This window comes from Phyllostomus hastatus, unplaced genomic scaffold (assembly GCF_019186645.2).
Source record: "Phyllostomus hastatus isolate PE091 unplaced genomic scaffold, TTU_PhHast_1.1 phas_scaffold_387, whole genome shotgun sequence".
Taxonomy (NCBI): Eukaryota; Metazoa; Chordata; class Mammalia; order Chiroptera; family Phyllostomidae; genus Phyllostomus; species Phyllostomus hastatus.
This window is the reverse complement of record NW_025334027.1, coordinates 380916-401532: the sequence shown is the minus strand read 5'-3', so window position 1 is coordinate 401532 and position 20617 is coordinate 380916. Positions and strand designations below refer to the sequence as shown.

The 20617-nt window shown below is 56.6% G+C and overlaps 2 protein-coding genes across 3 annotated transcripts in view; one reads left to right on the top strand and one right to left on the bottom strand.

Annotated features, from left to right (window-relative positions):
• RAB36 (RAB36, member RAS oncogene family) lies at nt 1-14565 on the bottom strand. Of its 2 annotated transcripts, XM_045819827.1 has the most exons (11): nt 14327-14565; nt 13508-13590; nt 10390-10481; nt 8655-8720; nt 8173-8274; nt 5742-5806; nt 4766-4817; nt 3798-3879; nt 3385-3475; nt 1863-1982; nt 1-1413 (listed from the first exon to the last, which is right to left on the bottom strand). In XM_045819827.1, exons 1-11 carry the CDS (start codon nt 14394-14396, stop codon nt 1349-1351), a joined length of 888 nt encoding a protein of 295 aa, XP_045675783.1. In that variant the 5' UTR covers nt 14397-14565; the 3' UTR covers nt 1-1348. The 2 variants fall into 2 exon arrangements, with proteins under 2 accessions (XP_045675783.1, XP_045675785.1); XM_045819829.1 differs by lacking the exons at nt 5742-5806; nt 13508-13590.
• A 4605-nt stretch (nt 14566-19170) lies between these two features.
• The window catches only part of RSPH14 (radial spoke head 14 homolog), a 75829-nt gene continuing 74382 nt past the window's right edge, over nt 19171-20617 (top strand). Inside the window, exons 1-2 of the mRNA XM_045819901.1 lie at nt 19171-19375; nt 20434-20536. Coding sequence (XP_045675857.1) covers nt 19177-19375; nt 20434-20536 — 302 coding nt within the window. The 5' untranslated portion in view covers nt 19171-19176. The remainder of the gene's footprint in view (nt 19376-20433; nt 20537-20617) is intronic.

The following is a 20617-nucleotide window of genomic DNA, read 5'->3' as shown; positions in this document are numbered from 1 at the left end:
AGTACATGGCAAAGGGGGAATAAACAGAAAAAAAATGCCAGTGTCCTCCCCCACTGATGTCTGGCAGTGGCGGTGAGCACCTGTGGTGTGCCAGGCACTGTCCCAGGCACTGGGCGACAGCACCGACCAGAGTGGCTGCCCGCAGAACGCTGGCCATCTGCGAGAAGCAGGTGAGGTGTGTCCACACGTGCCTGCCTGCCCACGGCGCAAGGTGGGCAGGGATGAGTGGGCACACACCTAGGGATGTGGGAGTGTGAGGGGGGAGAGGGGCAGTCAATGGCCCCCATGGAGGGACAACAGGAGGGCATGCAGAGGACAGGGCACCCCAGGGCCGTGCTGTTCCAGCCTGTCTGGGTGTGCAGGAGGGCTGATGGAGACAGGAGCATGCTCGACTCTGCAGGGCCTTGTGTCCTCCAAGGACATGGCGACGCAATCACAAAGGTCCTGAGGGGCGAGCCCAGCACTTCCTTATTCCCAGGCTGGTGGGAGAGAGGGGCAGTGAGGGCGACAGTGGGCACTCGCCCAGCAGAGTTTGGGGGACTGCTGCCAGAGGCAGAGCAGGGCAGTGCCATGCTCAGCGGGGGTCGCAGTGAGTCACCCCAGGGGCAGCTGGGCAGTCTTTTTCCTGTAGCTCGGTTGGAGAAATTCACTGTCTAGGTGGGCCAGAGGAGTCTGAGTGGCCTGTTCTGCTGGTCCTTGCCCACTGACTGGAGCGCAGGACCCCAAGGATCAAGGAGTAGCGGAGATGGACCCTTGACCAGAAGGGGCCAGAGAGGCCTTCTCACCCACCCTCCTGCAGAGAGGCAAGGCTACCCAGGGGCCCTGCGAGACTGTGGCAGAGGGCCAGCAGACAGGGAGACCAGAACTGCGGGTCCTGTTGCAAACATCCAAGTCCAGGGCGGGGAAGGCAGGTGAGTGCCGACTCTGACAAGTCCTGCACACCTAGACCACTGAGATCAGAAGGCGCTGGAAGCTGACGCAGAAAAGCTGAGGAAGAGCACCTGGGCGGAGTGCTGACGAGCACTGTGGGCCAGGCATGCGGGCTGTGGGGCACAAGTGTCCTCTGTCCACAGTACGAGGCCTCTCGAGGCCAGGTGGATTGGTGACCGGAGATGAGACGGCTTTCCAGATCTCACCACTGGCCCCCAGGTGCTGGGCAGTGTGGAGGCCCTCAGTGGGAGGTGAGGGCCTTTCCCGGCTCCCGACCTGCTCCAGAGAAGCAGCTGAGCGCTGCAGCGGCAGGCGGGCAGGCACATCGCAGAGCGCAGGCTTCACGTCGCCCCTCCACAGCGCAGAAGGCACTGCCCGTGCACTTGTGGGGGACAAAGGCCTCTGCCACCATCCCCAGCTAACAGCAACCCAGGCCGGAGGGCCTCTTGCTCTCCTGGTTCTCGGACGGACTTCCCTCCATATCTGTAAGGAAGGGAGAGGTCACTTGGCATCAAACGGACACCTCCAGGGACACTGGACAGGGACCCCCTACTGATACCCTCTTGTGGCTGCTGTCCAGAGCTGTGACCTTGAACTTCAAGGCCGCTTATTCAAGGCCTGGCACAGGGACACATCCCAGGTGGTGGAAAAGTGGACAAAGGCAGGTACTGGGAGAGCCAGGACACGTCTGTGGAGCCTGGAATGCTTGACGTGGCCCATGAGGAGCCTGCCGGGCAGACAAGGGAGCCAGGGAGGAGTCTGAGCTGGCAGGTGGGGTCAGGGAGGCTGCAGGCCCGAGGTCAGAGTGATGGGAGAAAGGGCAGCCCAGAGAAGGGGACGGGAGGGTGGTGGATGTGGATTTTAGGCCACAGGCCTGCCTCCCCCGCCAACCCGCCACCCCCCGCCGCCCCCGACCCACTGCCTGTACGCACGGATGAAGTCTCCATCGCCGACCTGGGGCTGGGAGCCACTCCTCCTCTCCAGGTGTTGCAGCACCGACTGCTCAAACGCCAGGGTGGCCACGCGGCTGAAGAAGGCCTTCACGTTCTCCCCTGCGAGCCCACGAAACAGCTGTGACCCCGTCTACCTCCACCCTCAGCCGCAGAGCATCTGGGCGGGAGCCGGTGGGTATGAGGGTCAGGGTGCCACCTCTGGGGCTCCATGAGATAATGCAGTGTGGGGGACTGTCCAGTGGGCCCCGCTCTCCACCTGGCTCTAGCTCTCTCCCCACTCTGGCCACCTGCCCCAGCAGCCTCCTCAAATCTCTGCACCTGGGCTCCGCCCAATCTATTCTTCCAATCAGTCAGTATGGAGCACCTCCTGCAGGCCAGGCGTGGGGTGTGTGCGAGCACAAAGGTGCCTGCTCCCTGTGACTTGTGAGCGCCTGTGCAGTGGGCGGCTGTGAGGGTGAGCACATGCTGCCAGCCCCACACCTGGGGCCTTCATGGAGCCTCCTCCCGGTGGAGGCGGCCGCCCACCCGGCTGGGCCGGGGTCCAGTCGCCCACATGCATGCCGCCCTGCACGTAGGGTGTTCTGCCTGGCCTGCAGGGAGCGTAGTGCGCCTTCCTCCTTCTGATGAGAGGGGGGTTCTCAGAGGGCACAGGAGGCCATCGGGTTACCAGGCCTGGGTGCTGCCCCTTTTTGCTAGTGTTGGGCTGGAGGTGGTCTTCCCCCGGCGGCACCTACCCTCGGCATCCCTCAGCCAGCCCCTGGGCAGTGTCTGCCCTGGCCCCTCACCAGGGCCGGGATGGCCGTGGGGGTGGGATCCCCCGTCCCCAGCGCCTTTACACACTGGCGCTCACTGCACGTTACCTCATTTTATGTCCCCAACAACTTGTGTTTTCAAAGTCTGTTCTTTGTTGCTCTGAGTTGCCTATTTTCTTTTCAGTGTAATCTATTTTACACATGGCTCTTGTAATTTCAAACATGTTTTCCATTAAAAATAAAATGAGATGAACAGCATCACCCGCTTCCCAGACGAGGGTACTGAGGCCCAGAGATGCTGGGCACCTTTCAGGGGCCAGAGTGAGCAGTGGCCCACGGGGGAAGGTGGGCCAGGGACCAGGGGACAGATCAGATGGGATCTGAATGAGGACCGGAGGCCCTGAGTACTATTTCAGTGTCTGCCACAACGATACCCGGCGAAGGATGGGAGCCCCTGTTGCTGGGACCTTCTATGTGCCGGGCGGTGTCTCCCACCCAGCACCCACAGGGTGTGGGCAGGAAGCTGGGGAGGGCTGAATTCTAATCCTAGACCTGGCACTGCCACCCTGGGACCCTACAATTGACTTAACAGGGACAAAATGACCCGCCCAGAGGGTCAGGTGTCACCTTCACCGTCATTAGCACAGCTGGCTGTGATACAGGCACTCAATGGGCCCGAGGAAGGAAATGCGTGAGTCCCCCACAGCTGGCCCCGAGCCCACCGGGGCGAAAGGCCCGTCCCCACTCACCTGTCTTAGCCGACACCGACCAGTACTCAGCCTGCATCTCCTTGGCCAGGTGCACAGCCTCCACTTCCGCCTGCTCACACGCTGCCCTTGACTGGGAGAATTGGCCCCTCTTCAAGGAGGCACCTGAGGAAGAGGCTGCTAGCCCCCCAGGGTGTCTCCTTGCTCCCCATTTCGCCCTGGGCTGGGCAGGCCCCAGGTCGGGGGCCGGTAGCACATGCCTTGCCCGGGGGTGAGACCCTGGCAGTCTCGGGCAAGTCTTAGTGCCAGCTGTGCCTCCCTGAGAAGAGCGCCCCTAACCTTCAGGTCCCAGGCCTGCAGGCCCCAAGCTCCCATCCAGCCACGTCAGTGCCCCCTCCCTCTCCCAAGCTTGGGCCGAAAGCACCTACATTTTCCTGGGGGCCACCCCTGCTCACCAGAAGGTCCTTCTTGGTTCCCACGAGGAATACAAAGCAGGAGCCTGGCTCGTTCTCTCTCAGCGCATCCTCCAGCCACTGCCTGGAAGGCACAGGGGGTCGGGGTGGGGGGAGAGCGACTGAGAGATAGCCCCACCCACCCAGAGAGGCCTGAGAAAGATCAAGGAATGGGTACAGACCTGGGTTCCTCCCCAGGGCTGAGAGCACTGAGCTGGGAGGTGCCAGGAGGGGACTTTGACCCACACTAGTTGAGAGGGTGCTAGCCCTGAGGTCAGACAGGCCTCAGTTGGACCACAGGTAAATGGTGTTGCAAGCACACTGGCCAGGGGAGGTGAAGACCCAGTCTTGGCTGTGGCTCTGCCCTTGTCCCATGTCAGCTTGGGTGAGTCCTGCACTGCCATCAACCGGTACAGTCACCCTGGCCTCCCTCACAGGGCCTGTGAGATGCTAGAGGTAAATGCCCAAACAGAAGTGAGGTAAAGGGGGCTTTGGTCCATTAGCCGGATGACTTCCGGCAGAAGCAGGAGGGCCCCCTGGCACTGTTCATGCTGCCAGCCAGCTCTCTGTCCAAGACACAGATGCCAATCACGTTCCTTCAGACAGGACTGCTGTATGACTTGTGGGGCCCAGGGGAAAATGGAAATACGAGGCCTTCCGTCTGACAACAGGGCTTTCAAGATGGCAACAGCAGAGCATTAGAGCAAGCACAGGCCCTGCTGGGTGCAGGCCCCTGGGCCACTGTGCTGGCTGTGCGCCCTGAGCGGCCCTGACTCTATCTAGCACACGGTGCGAATCTTGAGGGATCATAAGGTGACTTTAAAAAGTGGCCTGTGGGCATTCCTAACAAGTGAGCCAGTCACTCACACCTGCCAATGGGGCCCCAGCTCATGGGCCCAGACTTGGGGAGCCCTTTCAGGTGATTCTCTGAGCCCAAGGGGACCCCAGGAGCAGCAGATTCTTAGACTTGCCTGGTATGTTCCAGAGTCTGCACATCAGTGAGGTCAAAGGCCGTGATGATCACTGCACATGTAGGGGAAAGCCAAGAGCTGGTCAGTGACAGGTAAGGGAAACACAGTGTGACAAGGGACGCTCCCTTCAGGCGGCCCCCTGCTGGGGAGGGAGTTCCCTGCCCAGGAACTGCTGGGGTGGGACCCCAGGCTCTCAGCTCTGGCCCCCACAATGGAGGCTGGGAAGGAGATACCCCATGGCTGTCCCTTGTGACCCTGCCTCCCATGCCCTCTCCGACCCACACCCAGCGGTGCAGCCGCAGTGGGGGATACAGAGGCGAGACGAGGTTGGGGCTGCTGAGCCCAGATCTCCTCCCTGCCATGCACAGCGAAGGGGGCTCAGGCGAGGGCCTTAGCTGCTGAGAGCCTGTCTTCCCATCTGTGAAAGGGCGAGAACCACACCTCTGGCTCTCAGGGCTGCTGTGAGGTTTAAGCCAGAGCAGCTGTTTTAAAAGCTCTCGGTTCAGGGCCTGGTGTGGGGCAGACTTTCAACCCATGGCAGCTATGCTGTGAGAGCAATCAGCAACAATCAGCTCTGGGGAAACAATTTCTGGGGAGCAGCGAGGGCAGAAAATGGGGAGATGGAACCCCCCACCCGGCTCTCTCATCAGTGGCCTGGCCACCCCCACCTTCTCCTCTAACCTCCTCCTCTCCTTTCTAGGTGCTCTGGACACACACTTCTCTCTCTCTGCATCTTTCTGAGCTGCAACTGGTGCTGAGACGCACAGGGAGCACCCATCACCACAGGGTCCCCAAAGGGTAAGACTGCTGAGGCCAGTCCCGGCCCCGAGGACAGGCCTTAGCATTTCTCAGTGCTTCTTGGGGACAGATTTGGTGCCGGCGTGGAGGGTCCGGACTTCCCACTGTGGAGCCTGGCAGGGAGCCCTCTGCTGCACGCCGTTGAGGGCCCCATGGTTGCCACCACCCGGCTGCTCACCCTGGGCACCCCGGTAGTAGGCAGATGCGATGCACTTGAACTTCTCTTGCCCTGCTGTGTCCCAGCTATGCGGTGGCAGAGAGAGAAAGGGAAACAGAGAGGTGGCAGATTAAGTGACTGCAGTGGTCAGAGCTCAGGAGGCTAGTGGGGCCATGGGTAGCAGACCCCGAGGGCCCAAGCCAGCTGCATGGGCTTCAAGAAGTGCCTGCTGTGCCCACCTCCCCACCCCTTAGGCCCCTTAGGGTCCCTTTCTAGGGTGCCCCATGGGGGAGTTCCCTAGCTGGACGCACTGTACTCATGGCAGAAGGGCAGGGCCTCAGCAGTTCCACTGCCCAGGTGTGCAGAGCTATAGCTCAGCCGCTTGTGACTGTGCTGTTAAAAAGGAGAACACGCCCCTGTGTGCTTGCTCGGGGGACGTGGAAGTGCACCCACCCACGGCGCGGGCCCTGTGAATGGGACAGGGGCCCCAGGGTGGACGGCCAGCTGCGGCTCCGCCACTCGCTCGCGTGTGACTGGGCCATGGCTCCTGCTTCTGCACTGCAGTGGAGGGCTCGCTCAGCACCTGGTGGGGGTGCAGGTGTCTAACAGGGACATGGTTGTATCTCCTGGGTGACTGATCAGTTAGCTCCGGCTCTCTGGAGAAACTGAGCCCTGGCTCCAGGGAAAAGAATGTGACAATTGATTGATGATGTCTGCCATGGGCACCCTACAGAAGAGAGGGGTGCAGATGCTGCGATCCACTGGCCCTGGTTTGGAACCAGGCCGGGAAGTCACTGTGCAGGGCTGACTCTGAAAATCTATCCCTTTAAAAAATCAACAGGTCAAAACTTAAGTTTTCTCTTGCCCTGGCCAGTGTGGCTCAGTTGGTTGGAGCACTGTCCTGTAAACTGAAAGGCTGCCGGTTTGATCGCTGGTTAAGGCACATGCCTAGGTGGTGGGTTCGATCCTCGGTGGGGGTGTATATAGGAGGCAACTGGTTGATGTTTCTCTCTCCCCGCTTCCACTCTCTTTAAAAGGAATAAAAAAAATCACACCAATGTTTCCTTCTCTTTCTCCCTCCCTCCCTCCCCTCTCTCAAACAACAACAACAACAACAACAACAACTTTTCTCAGTAAACTGACAAGTAGACAAGCCAGAATAAGACATCAATGGTCTGAAATTTTTTCACGTGATCACCATGATGCAGAACTTTTGCGTTCTGTTCTTTCATTAATTCGTTCACGTTTTCTTTCACTTCTGAAGATGACTCTAGGTGGGAAGCTGGAGGGGTGGTCTGCAGGTGAGGCCAGTTGGTTGGCTGGCAAAGGCCTTAATGTAGGACAATAAGCCAGGACAGCGTCCCTACTTTGTCCTTGGCCCTCTAATTAGACACAGCCTGTGGTCACCACGGTGAGCCCAGCCACAGGCCACGCACCACACGGCTCCACCTCTGCTGCCTCCATTAGCGCTTTGTTCTCCTCGGCTCTCCTGCTTCCAGATCCCCCCGCCCCTGCAGCCCTGCATTCCCACAGCCTCTTCGGCTCTCGTCTGACCCTGTGCTCCCCTGTGGGTGAGACTCAGCGGTACCACCTGGCTCTAGGACTGCACTGGGGCTACAGAGGTCCTCAGAAAAAGGGGCGGTCTCAGCAGAGTTAGGAGCTGGGGTCCACGGGAGGGTGAGCTCCATCTTGATTACCATGGATCCCAGCCCAGCCTGGGCAGGGCGTGGGGGTTTGAGGAATGAAAGCACAGGAAGTGTGAACCCCAGGGAGAGAGAAAGGAGAAGGGACCAGGACAGCAGCCTGGTGAACACCAGCAGGGGAGCATGGAGGGTACATGAAGGAGGGAGGGCTTGGGATGAGGTGGGGGCCACGCAGGAGTCGGCAGGGCCGGGGGTGCGGGGAGGCCTGCAGCATCCTCCATGCACCAGAGGAGAGGGAACACACGGTTCAGAGCTCTGGTGGGAAGGTGGGCACCTGGGGGAGAGACTCTGGGCTGTTCTGAGGGAAATGAGGGCAGGGGAGGGGAGGGGAGGGGAGGGGAGGAAGGCAGCGGCTGCTGAGGGGCAGAGGCACAGGGCCCAGCAGGGAAGAAGACAGACAGAGGGATAGCAGAGCAAGGGCATCGGGGGTGGGGGCAGGCGCACCAGGACTGAGGAAGGTATGCAGGCCAGGTGGGCTCCAGTAGAGCCTGGCACATGGTGACCCAGTTCTGGCCCTGTTTCCCAGATGGGAAGAGAGGCGCAGAGACCTGACGTGACTTGCCAGAGGCCACCAGCTGGCCTGGCCAGTGGGATCGCAGGTGGCCAGGTGCGGGTGGTGTGGGGACGTGGAGCCCTGCTTGTTCAGACAGGCCCTCACTGGGCGCCACTGGACAGTGGAGGAGGAGCTCACCGAGGGTCTCCTCAAAGCCCCCATGAGACGTGCAGGGATCAGCACGACAGGGACTTACATCTGGAGGCTGTAGGGGATCCCGGCAATCTCAAAGCGCTCGATTTCAAAGTCCACTCCGATGGTGGCCTTGTAGTCGCAGTCAAAAACATTCTTGCAAAACCTGTGGGAGCGAGTCGTCAGAGAGGCCGCAGGACGCTCGCTCAGGGCAGTGAGCGCCTGGAGGCAACAAAGCCGGCGAACTGGGGGTCGCTGCGGGGATGGAGGTCCACAGAGACAGGCCTCGGGGGCAGCCAACAGCAAAGGTGCAGGTCAGGGGGGTGGGTGAGGCGTGAGCTCCTGGCCCTAGAGGGGCAGTGTGACCAATGCCAGGCTCCTGGGATGCCACACCCTCTGCTGACCCCACCATCGCCCTGACTTCCTATGCCCTTCCATGGGGTGTGGTTCCCAGCTGCCACGCTGTCTCAACCCTGACATTGGCATCTGGGCCTCCCAGGAAAGTCCCAACAACCTGGTGCTGGGAGGTGTGGCCGGCGTGCTTACCTGTGGATGAGGCTGGTCTTGCCCACGTAGAGGTCACCGACCACCACCACCTTGGAGAGGCTGAGCCTGTGGAGAAGGTGGCCGTGCTGCTCTCAAGCATGGTCCCAAGAGCATCTTCACACACACAGGCTCCTCCTTCCCTGCACTTGCACCTGTGAGCTACCCTCAACCCTGGACAGGGGACGGGACACCTGCTGAGACACTCTGGGGAGTCTGTGTCACTCCTGGCCATTAGAGAGGAGGGCAGGAAAGTCTGTGTTTGTTCTGGGAACTGTACTGTCCCTGGGGCTGTACCCCTGACCGTGCTGAGTTCAAGTCCTGCGTGATAATTAGACTTGGGCACCGGAAGATGAGGAAGCAGAGGGAGGAGCCCTTGGTGGGGCTGCGTCCAAGCTGGGGGTGCACCCAGGAACCTGGAGCACACTGAAGGTGCAGACACAGGGCCCATGTGTGCAGGGAACACAGCCTGGGGTTGGAGGCAGGGCCCCTGCACCTCCTGCCTGTCCCTGGGGCTAATGCCTGATAGGTTCCCTCTCACTCCTTGAAAGCAGTCGCTCCCATGGGTTAGTGGGGCACACTCGCTCCCTTGGAGGTGTTTGCTAGGCCCAGCCAGGCCAAAGGCCGTGTCATAGATGGAACTCAGGTCTGCACGCCTGGCCTGCAGCGTGAGGCCAACTGGCTCTGAGGTTCTCGGGCTCTCTGGGGACCGTGCTCACCAAGAGCAGCTGCCACTCACTCTGGGAGTGTCTTGCATTCCATGCAGCGGCATTCTGGGGCTGGGGGTGATGCTCTGAGTTTCCGTAGCTCATGCCAAAGCCCAACAGGTAACATCTGACCAGGCACTTCCTGTGCCTGCAGACAGCAAGAGGGCACCTCTGGTGACCTGATGACCTCGTGCGGCTCGCCTGACTGTGTCTGTGAGGGCAGAGGCTGTGTCTACCCTGTTCCAAGTGGCCGCTAGCTCTGGAACAGGGTGTCCCTTACTCTGCTTCTCAGGTGAAGGAGTAAAGGCACTGCTGAGATGTTGTGGGGTACCCTGTGTGCCCCAGTCTCCCCACCTCCTCATGCTCTTGGGCAGGGTTAGGGGTAATCTGAGTGAAGCACCTGGTACGGAACCGGTACTCCCAAATGGGCGGCTGTTACATCAGCCCATGACCGCAGCTGCTCTGGCCACCCCGACCTGAGTCCGGCCTCACTTTGAGCCACCTTGGGATCTCAGAGCTGGGGCCCCACTGCCACCTCCCTGCACCTGTGTAACACCTGTGAGCCCAGCCACTCCCTCAGCAGACTGTGAGTGTGGCAAGATCCCTGTGCCGGCTGTGCCAGGAAAGAACAGACACAGCCCTCACCCCCAAACTCGCAGTCCTGTGAGGTAAGTGCATGGGGCACAGGAGTACACAGGAGGCGTGCCCCGCCCACCCTCGCTGGGGACAAGGTGGGGGGGGGCTCAGAGAAGACCCCCAGAGGACCTGACACTATACTGAAGTCTCAAGGAAAAACACTACAGACAAGAGAAGAAGGCAAACACTGAAACCTCAGGCTGAGAAATGGGGAAGCTGTTCTCTACGGCAGAAGTGTGCCCAATAAGGCCAGAAAAAACTCTCATCACATTCAGGCCTGGCCTGGGTCGCACTGGTGTGCTCTGGGGAAAGGTTTCCCTGGTGCGTTCACATGTGCACTCATTCCCTCCTGCCGGCCCCCCACCCCACGCCCCGTGAGCTGGGGCAGTGCTCACCCGACGGTCCCTGTGCTCCGGCGCTGGCAGGCGGCATGGACCTGCCTGTGGAAGTGCTCCTTGAGCTGCAGGCAGGCGTCAGGCGTGTACCACTGGAAAGAGTCAGACAGGCAGACACAAACGGGCACATCACCCTGCGAAGCTGCAGCTCTGTCACCGAGCAGGGCAGTGAGGTGGTGACTTCTTTCCCAGCATTTCCTCCTCAAGCCTCACAGCTCGCAGCCTCATTAGCGTTCCCGATCCCTCGGTCACATCCATCCTCTGTCTTGTCAGCAGCCTCAAGATTCCGGGGTCTTATGAGTCCTGAGGAGGAGCCACAGGGGCAGAGCCAGACCAAAGAGCAGAGCCAGACCAAAGAGCTCAGGTGGGGACCGGGCGAGCTGGGCCTCACCTGCGGCAGCCGTGCCCTTACCGTAGGCAGGTGGCAGGTCTCTGTCCCCTCTCGTCCTCGTGGGATGAGATGAGGGGTGGGCTTTAAGGGCTCTTTTTAGCTCCCAGGTCCTCTCATAGCTTCTACAGATCCCTATGCTGTTTTTGTTTTTAAAATACGCACATATGTGCATGGAAAATGTCGTGGAAGGCACTTACAGTGTTCCACAATGTTTGGAAGGCAGAGCTGGGCAGCGGTTTAGGAGCACAGCCTCTGGGTCGAGAAGACCTGCATCTGCCCTTAGCGGCCATGTGAGCCTAGGCAGCTGCCTAATGTCTCCAAACTGCAATTCCCCATCTCAGAGGCTCGGAGGCATAAAACGAGATGACGTGGGTAAAGCGCAGAGCCAGCGTGGCTCAGACTAAGTGCTCAGCAAATGTTTGTGGCCACTGAGATGCCACGGCATGTGCTGAATATACATGTGTTTTAAAATAAGAAAAACGAACTTCAGATGACCATTATGTTCTGTTCTCAGGTTGGCCGAGGCCAAGCACAGAGCGTGGCAAGGACACGAAGAGAACGGCGTCACACTGGAGACTGCTGGTGTGCTCTGCTGTGACATGGCAGTGGTGGGCCGGGCCACTGCAATGTCCTCAGGGCACTACTTGGGCCCACAGGTCCCCTGTGGCAGGGGCTTGGCCACATCCCCTAGCCTTATTGTTTCTTCTGAACTCTCAGGCATTGAAATGGGTCCTGCTCTAGGCCATTTCATGTGCCCTCTCGGCTCCAGGGGTGACTGAGGCAGCAGGGACGGTGGAAGGAACTTTGCGAAAAGGAAAGATACAGAACCTCGCAGAGTCTATTTCCTCCTCTGCAAAGGGGGGACACTCCTAACAGCACCTCCCCACTGGCTGTTGAAGGCTTAGGAGGGTGACGCAGGGGAACAGCCTGGCCCAGCAGCCCACAGTCCTGCAGAAGAGTGTCAGCAACCCCAGGGGAAAGCTGGCGGTTTTTTCCTGTCTACTTGCATGTCAGCTTCGAACTGGGGCCTGACCTGGGCATGGTGGTCATTAAAGGAACCCCCTAATTTTGGACAGATTGGAAAAGTGTAAGAAGGAAGGCTGGGCAGGAAGTGTGAACCAATTTTAGGGACAGGAAAACTGAGGCACACAGAGCAGAGGGAAGGACTCGCTCCACCCGACCACAAATTTCTCAGGTCTGAAATGGTGTGGTCCTGGGGGGCAGGATGAACTTGGCCAACTGTGGCCCGTGACCCCTGACTGCCACAGGCAGTGGGGGAGAATCTCACCCTCTGTGGAAATAGGTCAGGTGCCTCCCAGGGTAGGGGAAAGCACAGCCCTAGTCAGCCTCAGCCGAGTCCTGGCTCCACCATGCCTAGCTGTGTGACTTTACACAGCCCTCCCTACCTCTCTGAGCCTCTTTCATGTCCTGTTCTGTAAATGGGCTCCTTTATCCCATGAGACCTGGACTGTTTTGGGCCAGTCACACTTCCCTTCCTTGTGGCTCATTAAATGCCAGTCTCCGTGATCCCTGGGTACCACTCTCAAGCTCTCTAGGGAAGTAATTGCCCAAGCCTCTGGTAAGATAGAAAATCCTGGGGGAACTGTCCATGGGCCTGAGACATTATGGCTCTCTTTGTGGGGGAAAGCAGAAAAGGGGGAGAGGGAATGACTTGCAGCCACCTCCTCTTTCCCTACCAGCATGGGCACAGCATTCAGGAGGTAAGAAGGCCACTCCATGGAGATTTCTCCCTTCACACCCCTCCCAAGTCAAACACAGGCAACCACTGAGCTAGATCTTATGCATCATTCCAAAGCTATTTTCTGCAAGTATCAACACATACATTTCTGTGCTCCCATCTTCCTTCTTTGTTGCACGTGGGAGTGCCCTACACACACTGCTCCATTCCTTGCATGTTTACTTTGGCTCTCACTGCACATTAGCACCTGGAGAGGGGCCTCACTCCTCCTCCAGTGTCAGGAAGTAGCATTTTGTTCACTAAGCAGCCCTCTCTCCAAGGACATCTACTTTGTGTCTGACCTTTCTTTAGCTTTACAAACTGTTGGAATGCCTGGGCTTGAAATGCTGGATCTGAGGGTGGGGACATTGCAAAGATGGGAAATACTGTCCCACTCCCCCTATAGAGGTTGTACTAATTTGCATTCCTGCATATATTACAGCTAGGTTTTAATATAAATGGAAGAGAGCTCAGTTTTAAGTAGAAACTGAAGGCAGAAGGATAAGGGGGGAGAACCTGGATTTGGTGTGGGAAAACTGGAGTGCCATTTTGATAATCATCATCATAATAACAATGAGAACAGAACAATGACCGCCCTCAGGGGAGGGAGCTCCCATTTACTTCGAGCAGGGCAGCCTACCAGAGAGGCATTTTCCTGTGTAGCAGTGGCTCCGAGAGGTTGAGTAACTTGCCCAGAGTCACACAGCTTAATGACAGATTCAAGAATGACACCCAGGATTGCCCTTAACCTCCATGCCACACAGTCTTCTGGTCTCACCCTTATCATGCTGGCCCACTTTGGACAAGTCGACCCCATGTCTCCCAGCTTCTCAAGAAGTCTGGTAAATTCCTGGAGTCTGTCAGCAAGGGAATGACCCCCTGATTCACCTGGTGTGTTTCTGGTGGTGAGTGCAGGTGGGGACAGCTAGATGGGGATGGGGAGTCCAGAGAGCAGCACACACACAAAGTCTGGCCTAGTGACTCTCTACCTTAGGGAAGCTGGCGATGATGCGGTCTCGGCTCACAGGGGGCCCCAGAGGCAGCAGGGAGGACCTCATCCTTCCAGAGAGCTCTGTAGACCCAACCAGGGGAAAGAGAGTTAGGGAGCTGTGCCAAACCCTGGGGACTCAGGTGCAAGTTTATGCCTAACTTTTCAGTAGCTTTGAAAACAGATCCAAGCCTCCTCTCCTCTGTCAAGAGTCTGGGCCAGAGGCCATCATCTCTTTCAATCTACAGGCCCTATGGGGGGGGGGGTGCTGTGAGGGGCAGGCCTGCCCCACGCTGCCTGGGCTTCTAGAATACCTGCAGCTCCCTCCTCCTGCCGCCCCCCTTAAAGCACATGACTGGCTGTGAGTGAGGAGGCACCGCATGAGGGCACAAATATCGCAGGCAGGCCTGGTACAGAAGCGGAATGGGGACGGGGGTGTCCCTACTCATAGTCTCTAAAGGATGGAGGCTCTGGGTGGGCCGACAGGTTTCAGCCTCCTGGCCTGTCAGCACACCCAGGACCCGGCCCCTGATGTCTATTCAACAGTCCTACCTCTCCTTCCGTCTGAACCCTTTCCCCTCTAGGGTGGCCTTGACTAAGCCTGTTGTCTTCCTCGCTCTGAGCCAGATCTCCCCCAGGACCAGCAGCATGGGCCTGACCCAGGGTGGGGTTCAGGAAATGCTGAGGCCCCAGGCACTCAGGCCGTGTTCAGGTTATGGCCGTGGGAAGCGGGCGGGGACGACGCGTCCTCCCGACCCCGGCCTCCGAGACGCGCCGTTACGGAGGTGGGCCGAGGGTAGGAGTAGGGCGGCGGACTCACCCGCAGCGGCTGCGGAGGCTCTGGGTTCTGCACCACAAGGTCTGATTGGGTTCGCTGCAGCAATCACCATGGCAACGAGGGCCACGCGGGACTGGAGGGCATTGACGAATCCTGGAAGTAGGGGGCTGGGTCCGGGCGGGGCTCGCAGCAGAAAGAGTCCCGTGGCGGCCTGCCTGAGCCATCACCATAGCAACCAGAGCCTGGCCCTAGAGGGAGCTGGGGGCGCTAGGAAAGGCTGTTGCCTGCCGGTCCGAGCGCCGGCGATCACCATGGTAACGGGGCGGAACCGGATATGGGTAATGGGCGGGTCAGGGCGGCCGGGGTGGGACCTGGAGTCCAGGGGCGTGGCCTGGGCGGGGCTGACGGTGAAAAGCCAGGGGCGCCTGACCTCCCTGACAAATCTACATAGCCGGGAGGGCTGGGGGCTCAGACTAGTAGGGATTATGATACGAAGTGTTTAATCATTTACTTATTAAATATGATTCTTTTCTGGTTATCTAAATACTTCATAGTTTTCGTTATATATTGGTATAGAGGGATCTTTAAGATCCCTTGTCCCCTTCCTCACATCTCATATCTCATACATCAGTAAATGCTATAGGTTCTGCCCTGAAATTTTGGTATTCTCTATCTTCCTCCCACTTCTCTTGGCATCACCTTGGTCCAAGCCATCATCTTCTGTCCCTTTATCTGGTCTTCCTGCTTCCATCGTTGCACTTATTCTGTTCCCAGTTCAGCAGGATATCCTGTTAAAACAGGGATCAGATCACGTCCATCTTGGCTTCAAACCCTTTAACATCTCTTTACGGCTCACAGATTAATGAAGCCTTCATAATGGCTTCAGTGGTTATGTGATTTGCCTTGGCCCCATTTCCTTTTTTTACTTCATCATCTAGTGCTCACCACCCTCCCGCAGCCCATCCCCCACTGGCTCCAGTGGCATCCTTGCTGCTGTTGCTCTAGCAGGCCAGGCGCACGGGTGTTTGCACTGGCTGTTGCCTGGGTCTGGAATGCTCTTTCCCCCGATGTTCACATCGCTCCCTTTCTTCATCTTCTTTGCTCAGATGTCACCTCTAGAGGAGGCTTTCACTAAGCATCCTGTTTACAGTTGCCGCCTTCTCCCAACCCCTTACTCTGCTGTGTTTCTCCAGGCACTTACTGTTTTCTAACATATTATCGTTTATGTTGATTGTGTACCTCCCTCCACTGAGAGCCATGACTACAGACAGGGGTTTTTGCGTTTAGCTCACTGATGAATCGCGAGGGCTGAACGGTGCCTGCACGGAGCGGGCATTCAGTCAATGTCGAGGGAGTGCACAAATATTAAATTACAAAAAGAAGGTGGAAAACAGTGTTTGAAGTATGCCGCCACAACATTAAACAGTAAATAAATCATGTTTACTTGTATAAGTGTAACTTACCTCTGGAAAGATACCAGTGGCTGCCACAGGTGTGGACAGCTTGTTGTCTGGGGACTGAGGGAGACATTTTTCTTTTATCCTTTTGAGATTTTTCTCTATGTGTATATATTGCTATTGAATAAATAACTCAAATGAAAAATAAATAATTTGGAACACAGAATACAATAATGTCCCCCATCACTGGCCCTTCCAGCTCAGCTCTAATGTGCTTTGATGTGCTTCCCTCCTTGGGCCCTTTCCTGAAGACACATCCGCCTTTCAGCAATCACAGCATAAGAACTCTGGCTGTAATATTGGTATTTGATTGGAGCCTAGCACTCTGCAGCAGCAAGTGATGGACATACCTACCACTTAGGGACCTTAATCAGCATTGTTCGGAATCTAATGGCATCCAAATACCATATGCCTGGCTTCTAGAGTTCATGCAACAAAATGAATTCCTGTAATTAATGGCTGTTTAAAAGCTGACCCAAGCCACTCAGCCCCTGTGAGCTAGTTTCTGTTTAGAGAGTGAGGCACATGGGGCTAGAAGGCCTCCAGGGGCGCTGGTAAAGACTGTGTAATCACAAAAACGAGAGAGACGGTGGTTAGCTTTGGAGAGGAGAAAGGGGTATGGGGACAGGGAAGAGAACACAGGCACTGATGATGTTCTGTTCAATAAACAAACAGGTGGTTATTACATTTTTATCTTTCACAAATTAGCATATGCTACACGGAATGTTATATGTACATTTAAAAAACTAAAAAGGAGATGGAAAAATGATAAAATTGAAAAGAGAGGGCAATTAAAAAGAGAGAGAGACTGTATACCCAGATACTGAGAGGCCCACGGTTCCCAGCTTTGAGAATCTATTTCATTCAGTTTCCCATTTCACAGACTAGGAAACTAAGGCTCACACACTCAGAAAGATTTGCCTAGTGAGTTAGAACTAGAACCAGAACCCAGATTTCCTGACTCTCAGCCCCGTGCTTTCCATACCATCTTCCTAAAAAAGCTAGGATGCTCTGGGTTAGAGGGGAACCCTTATGACTTTTCCTTAGAGGGACAGCAGTAGGGGGCAGATCCCCATGTCACCACATGGAATCCTTGGCACACAGGTCTGCGTCAGTTACCTTCATTTCAAGGCAAATGTGCTGGAGGCTGACGCTTGGTGCATTTTTTAGTGGTTTCACTGCTACAGGCCCAGGCTTAGGGCTCCATCCCCTCCTATGCCTCAGTTTACTCAGCTATAAAATGAACTATCTACTTTGTTGTGAGGATCACACAAGATGGTGAAAGTGCCTTGTGGATTAGTATAAAACTTGATTCAAGTCCATTACCCATTCATTTGTTTCTACACTTACTCAAAGCCTCCTGGTATATTGCTGGTGTTGGAGAGGCAAGTCAACAGGAATGACATGGCCTCTACCCTCAGGGAAATGGGAGTCCGCTGGGGGCAACTGAGAAGTAAATAGAGAATTAGGGAAGGGAAGTGTGCCATGAGGTAATTAAACTTTGGGACCATTTTCTGACTTGGAGGTGGGGAGGAGTTAGGCATCATGGAGGTAGTGTCCACCAAGTTGTGTCCTGAAGGCCAAAGAGGTGGCTGATGTTGCAAATGGTCCAGGCTGCAGAAGGGCTGTCCGTTTGGGGGGTTAAGAGAGAGTTGAGCATGGTTGGAGGAGGCCATCACCCAGAGTCTTGAGTAGCAGGCTAGAGGTTTGGACTCTGCCCTGGGGCCTCTGGGGAGCCATGGAGGGTTTGATGCAGGTGATGACTGGGTCTGGCTCACTTTCAAGCACAGCTGCTCCAGTTGGCCGTGTGTTGGGTCCACTGCAGGGGCTGGTCTGTGTCACTACCAGCCAACGAGCCTGCAGAGCAAGGAGGGTGGGCCAGGGTGAGACAGTCTTGGGATCTGACCTGTGTGATTTTGACAAACTACTAAAACCCCCTGAGGTTCCTGTCTGTAAACTGGATAATGTTACCCCCTTATGGGGTTACTCTGAGGATTAAAGGCGTGCAAAGTGTTCAGCACAGGGAAAGGAGTACACATTCATTTCCCTACCTTTCCGTGCCGTAAACAAAGCGGAGCCGCCTTTGTTCCCCACAGTAACCTATAAAGTATCTTTGTCCCCTCTTTACAGCCAGCCTGCCGCAGCCCCGGAGCTGTTTGCGCCTGCGCAGTGGGCGCCGAGTGTGCCGAGCCGGACAGGACGCCTCCGGAGTCGCCTAGCAACCGGGTCGCCTGGCAACGGACAAGCACTACCGCGACCCAGCGAGCTGAGGCAGGTGAGCCCACGGCGACCAGACAGGGTCCCGAGACAGGGGGCCCCTAGACCAATCCAGTCTGGCTCACACGGGTCTTGTGTCTTCACACCCCAAAGCTCTTTCACCTGCAGCCAGACTCCTGCTGCCCATGGCCCTTAGAGGAGGGCAGGCCCCTGCCCCAGGGCCCCCTGCTCTCTGCGAGGGGAGCCCACAACGGAAAGGGCCGCGTTTCTCCCAGCTCCGCTGTGGGCCTCCCCTTGCCACCTGGTGTCCAGGATCAGAGTCGGCTCACTCCTTTAACTGGAGTAGAATCCTACAGGGCTGGGACCTGCCACTGCCACGAAACCCTGGCAGCATCAACCGCTACCAACATCCCTGGAGCCCTGGTGTGGTGGGCTCGGGAGGGAGGAATGGAGGTGTTATTATCAAGTCCCTTTTGCAGCTGTAGAAAGACACAGAGAGGGGAAGAAATTGTCAAGGGCCACCCATGGCCTGAGGCTGGAGCCTATTCTTAGTACTAAACCACACTGCCTAGAGTTGCTCAAGGGAGTGAGTGTGTGTGTGTGCACTCCGTGCACAAGATAAAAATAATTCACCTTTTAACCTTTTTAACTCCAATTCCTTCTGAATTCACTTTTGTGGATGTGTCAGAAGCATCCGAATATGGGTCCCTGATGGGTTAATGAGCTGGGCCCTCATTTGAATGTTGGCTCCTGATCTTACTAGTTCTGTTTCCTTCAGCATGTCACTTTCCCCTAAAACTCAACTTCCACCTTTGTAAAACAAGGATAATCCAGGTCTCTTTCTTCTGCAGTAGTTGATTTAGATACCAGGTATTTCTGGCACAAGAGAAGCACTCAGTTGGTGACCATATTAGTAAAGTGTGGGTGGTTTCTTTGGTTGTTAAGCATGGGACAGCTCTGGAGTGTGAAGTGTGGGCCGCTACTCACTTCACCATGACCTTGAGCAGATCCATTCATTGCTCTCAGCCTCAGTGCACTCATCTGTAAAATGGCTGTAAAACTAACCACCCAGCTGTGCTTACTGTTTGGAGGATCAAATGAGAGTTAGTTTCTAAATCACAGTAGTAAAAATGACAACATTTTGGGTTCTTTTCATCAGTGGTTTCTGCAGAGCTTCATTTTGGAACCTAGAGAGTCACCTTCTGCAGGTGTGGAAAGATGGCCCACACCTGGATCTCTATGTACCAGCCCCCTAACATCGACCCCACCCAGGCTGCCATTGCCTATGGCTGCCGGGCCCTGCCCAAGCTGAATGAGGAGCTGCAGTCGGAGGACCTGCTGACGAGGCAGAAAGCCCTCATGGCTCTGTGCGACCTCATGCACGACCCTGAACATATCTATGTGGCCATCGGAACAGGTGAGAGTGTCACAGAGCCTAGGTGACCGTGACCAGGATCTGGATGGACAGACACAGAGTAGCTTGAGATGCGAGGGGCTGAGGTGACCCGGTCCCTTCACAGCATCCCTCCCAGCTGGTCCGTCAATCCTTGCAGCACACCGCTAGTGGCTGACCCAAAGCCACACACTAGCCCTCTCTGCTGTGGCTCGACCAGGTGGCCACAGATCTGCCAGGCAGCCCTGTTTATCTGTCCTGTCTGCAGGCTGTCACAAAAGACAGGCACGCACTCTGTGGAAACCACATGGTATCTGGGACCTGTGTCCCTTGTTTCCCGCTCTCCTAATTACCAAAATAAAAGTTGAGGCGATTTTAGTGGCATGGCCACACCTTCCAGACCAGGCACATTGATGAGCGTGAACCGCCGCTTCTCCCTCCAGCCTTAGCTGAGGGGCCGATTTAATATAAGAGGTGGTGGCAGCTCTAGCATGGCCTTGTGCGCCTGGTGGAGCTTTAGTAATAAAGGCTGCTCTTTAATAAGCCTGACTTTGGGCCAGCAGCACCCCACATGCTGTGCTCACGTTATCATAGTCCTCAGCACCTGCCCTGGGAGGGAAGGCGTGCTCTCAGCCAACAGGTAAGAAAACCGAGGTGCAGAGAAGGGGTGTGCGGTGAGAGTGGCCTGGTAAGTAAACAAAGCGGGGTCTGTATTTGCTCAGTCTGGTCTCCCTAGGGGTAACCGACTCAAGGCACAGGACCAGTTAGGGACAGAGTTGGAATGGGATCCAAGTCCCTCCAAAGCAGAGCCCATTTTCTTAACCCCGCGGTGGACTTTGAGGGAAGAAGGTGCTGGTAGGAAGTGTGCGGGGAGATGCAGGAGGGTGTTAGACGAAAGGGTCCCTGGAGTGAGCACACAGCACCCCGGCAACAACTCCCAAACGCTTCCTAATGGATTCCCCCCCATGCCCCACAGCAGCAAAACCTCCGGTAAATCTCTAGTGCCTGATGCTAGCTTACCCGTTGAAGTCTGGGTTAGTTGAATTTTGAGACTAAGTGTTCAAAGGTTCTTCTCCTTGCAGGCTGCCTGGAGAGCCTGAGAGTTTTGCTGAAGGACACCAACCCCCTGGTGCGGATCAAGGCCACGGAGGTGCTATCTATCATGGCGGCCCATAACGTGGGCAGGTGGGCCGCTGCTTATGGAAACCAGTGTCAGGCTTTGGAGCTACATCCCGCCCCTGGGTGGCGTGCCCTTGAACGAACTTC

Coding starts and splice junctions, on each gene's coding strand:
- RAB36 (XM_045819827.1), bottom strand. CDS start 14,396: ATGGTGATTGCTGCAGCGAACCCAATCAGACCTTGTGGTGCAGAACCC. Junction 5,807..8,172: donor ATCCCCTACAGCCTCCAGAT/GTAAGTCCCTGT, acceptor GCCACCGCATAG/CTGGGACACAGCAGGGCAAG. Junction 3,476..3,797: donor GAACCAAGAAGGACCTTCTG/GTGAGCAGGGGT, acceptor CAATTCTCCCAG/TCAAGGGCAGCGTGTGAGCA.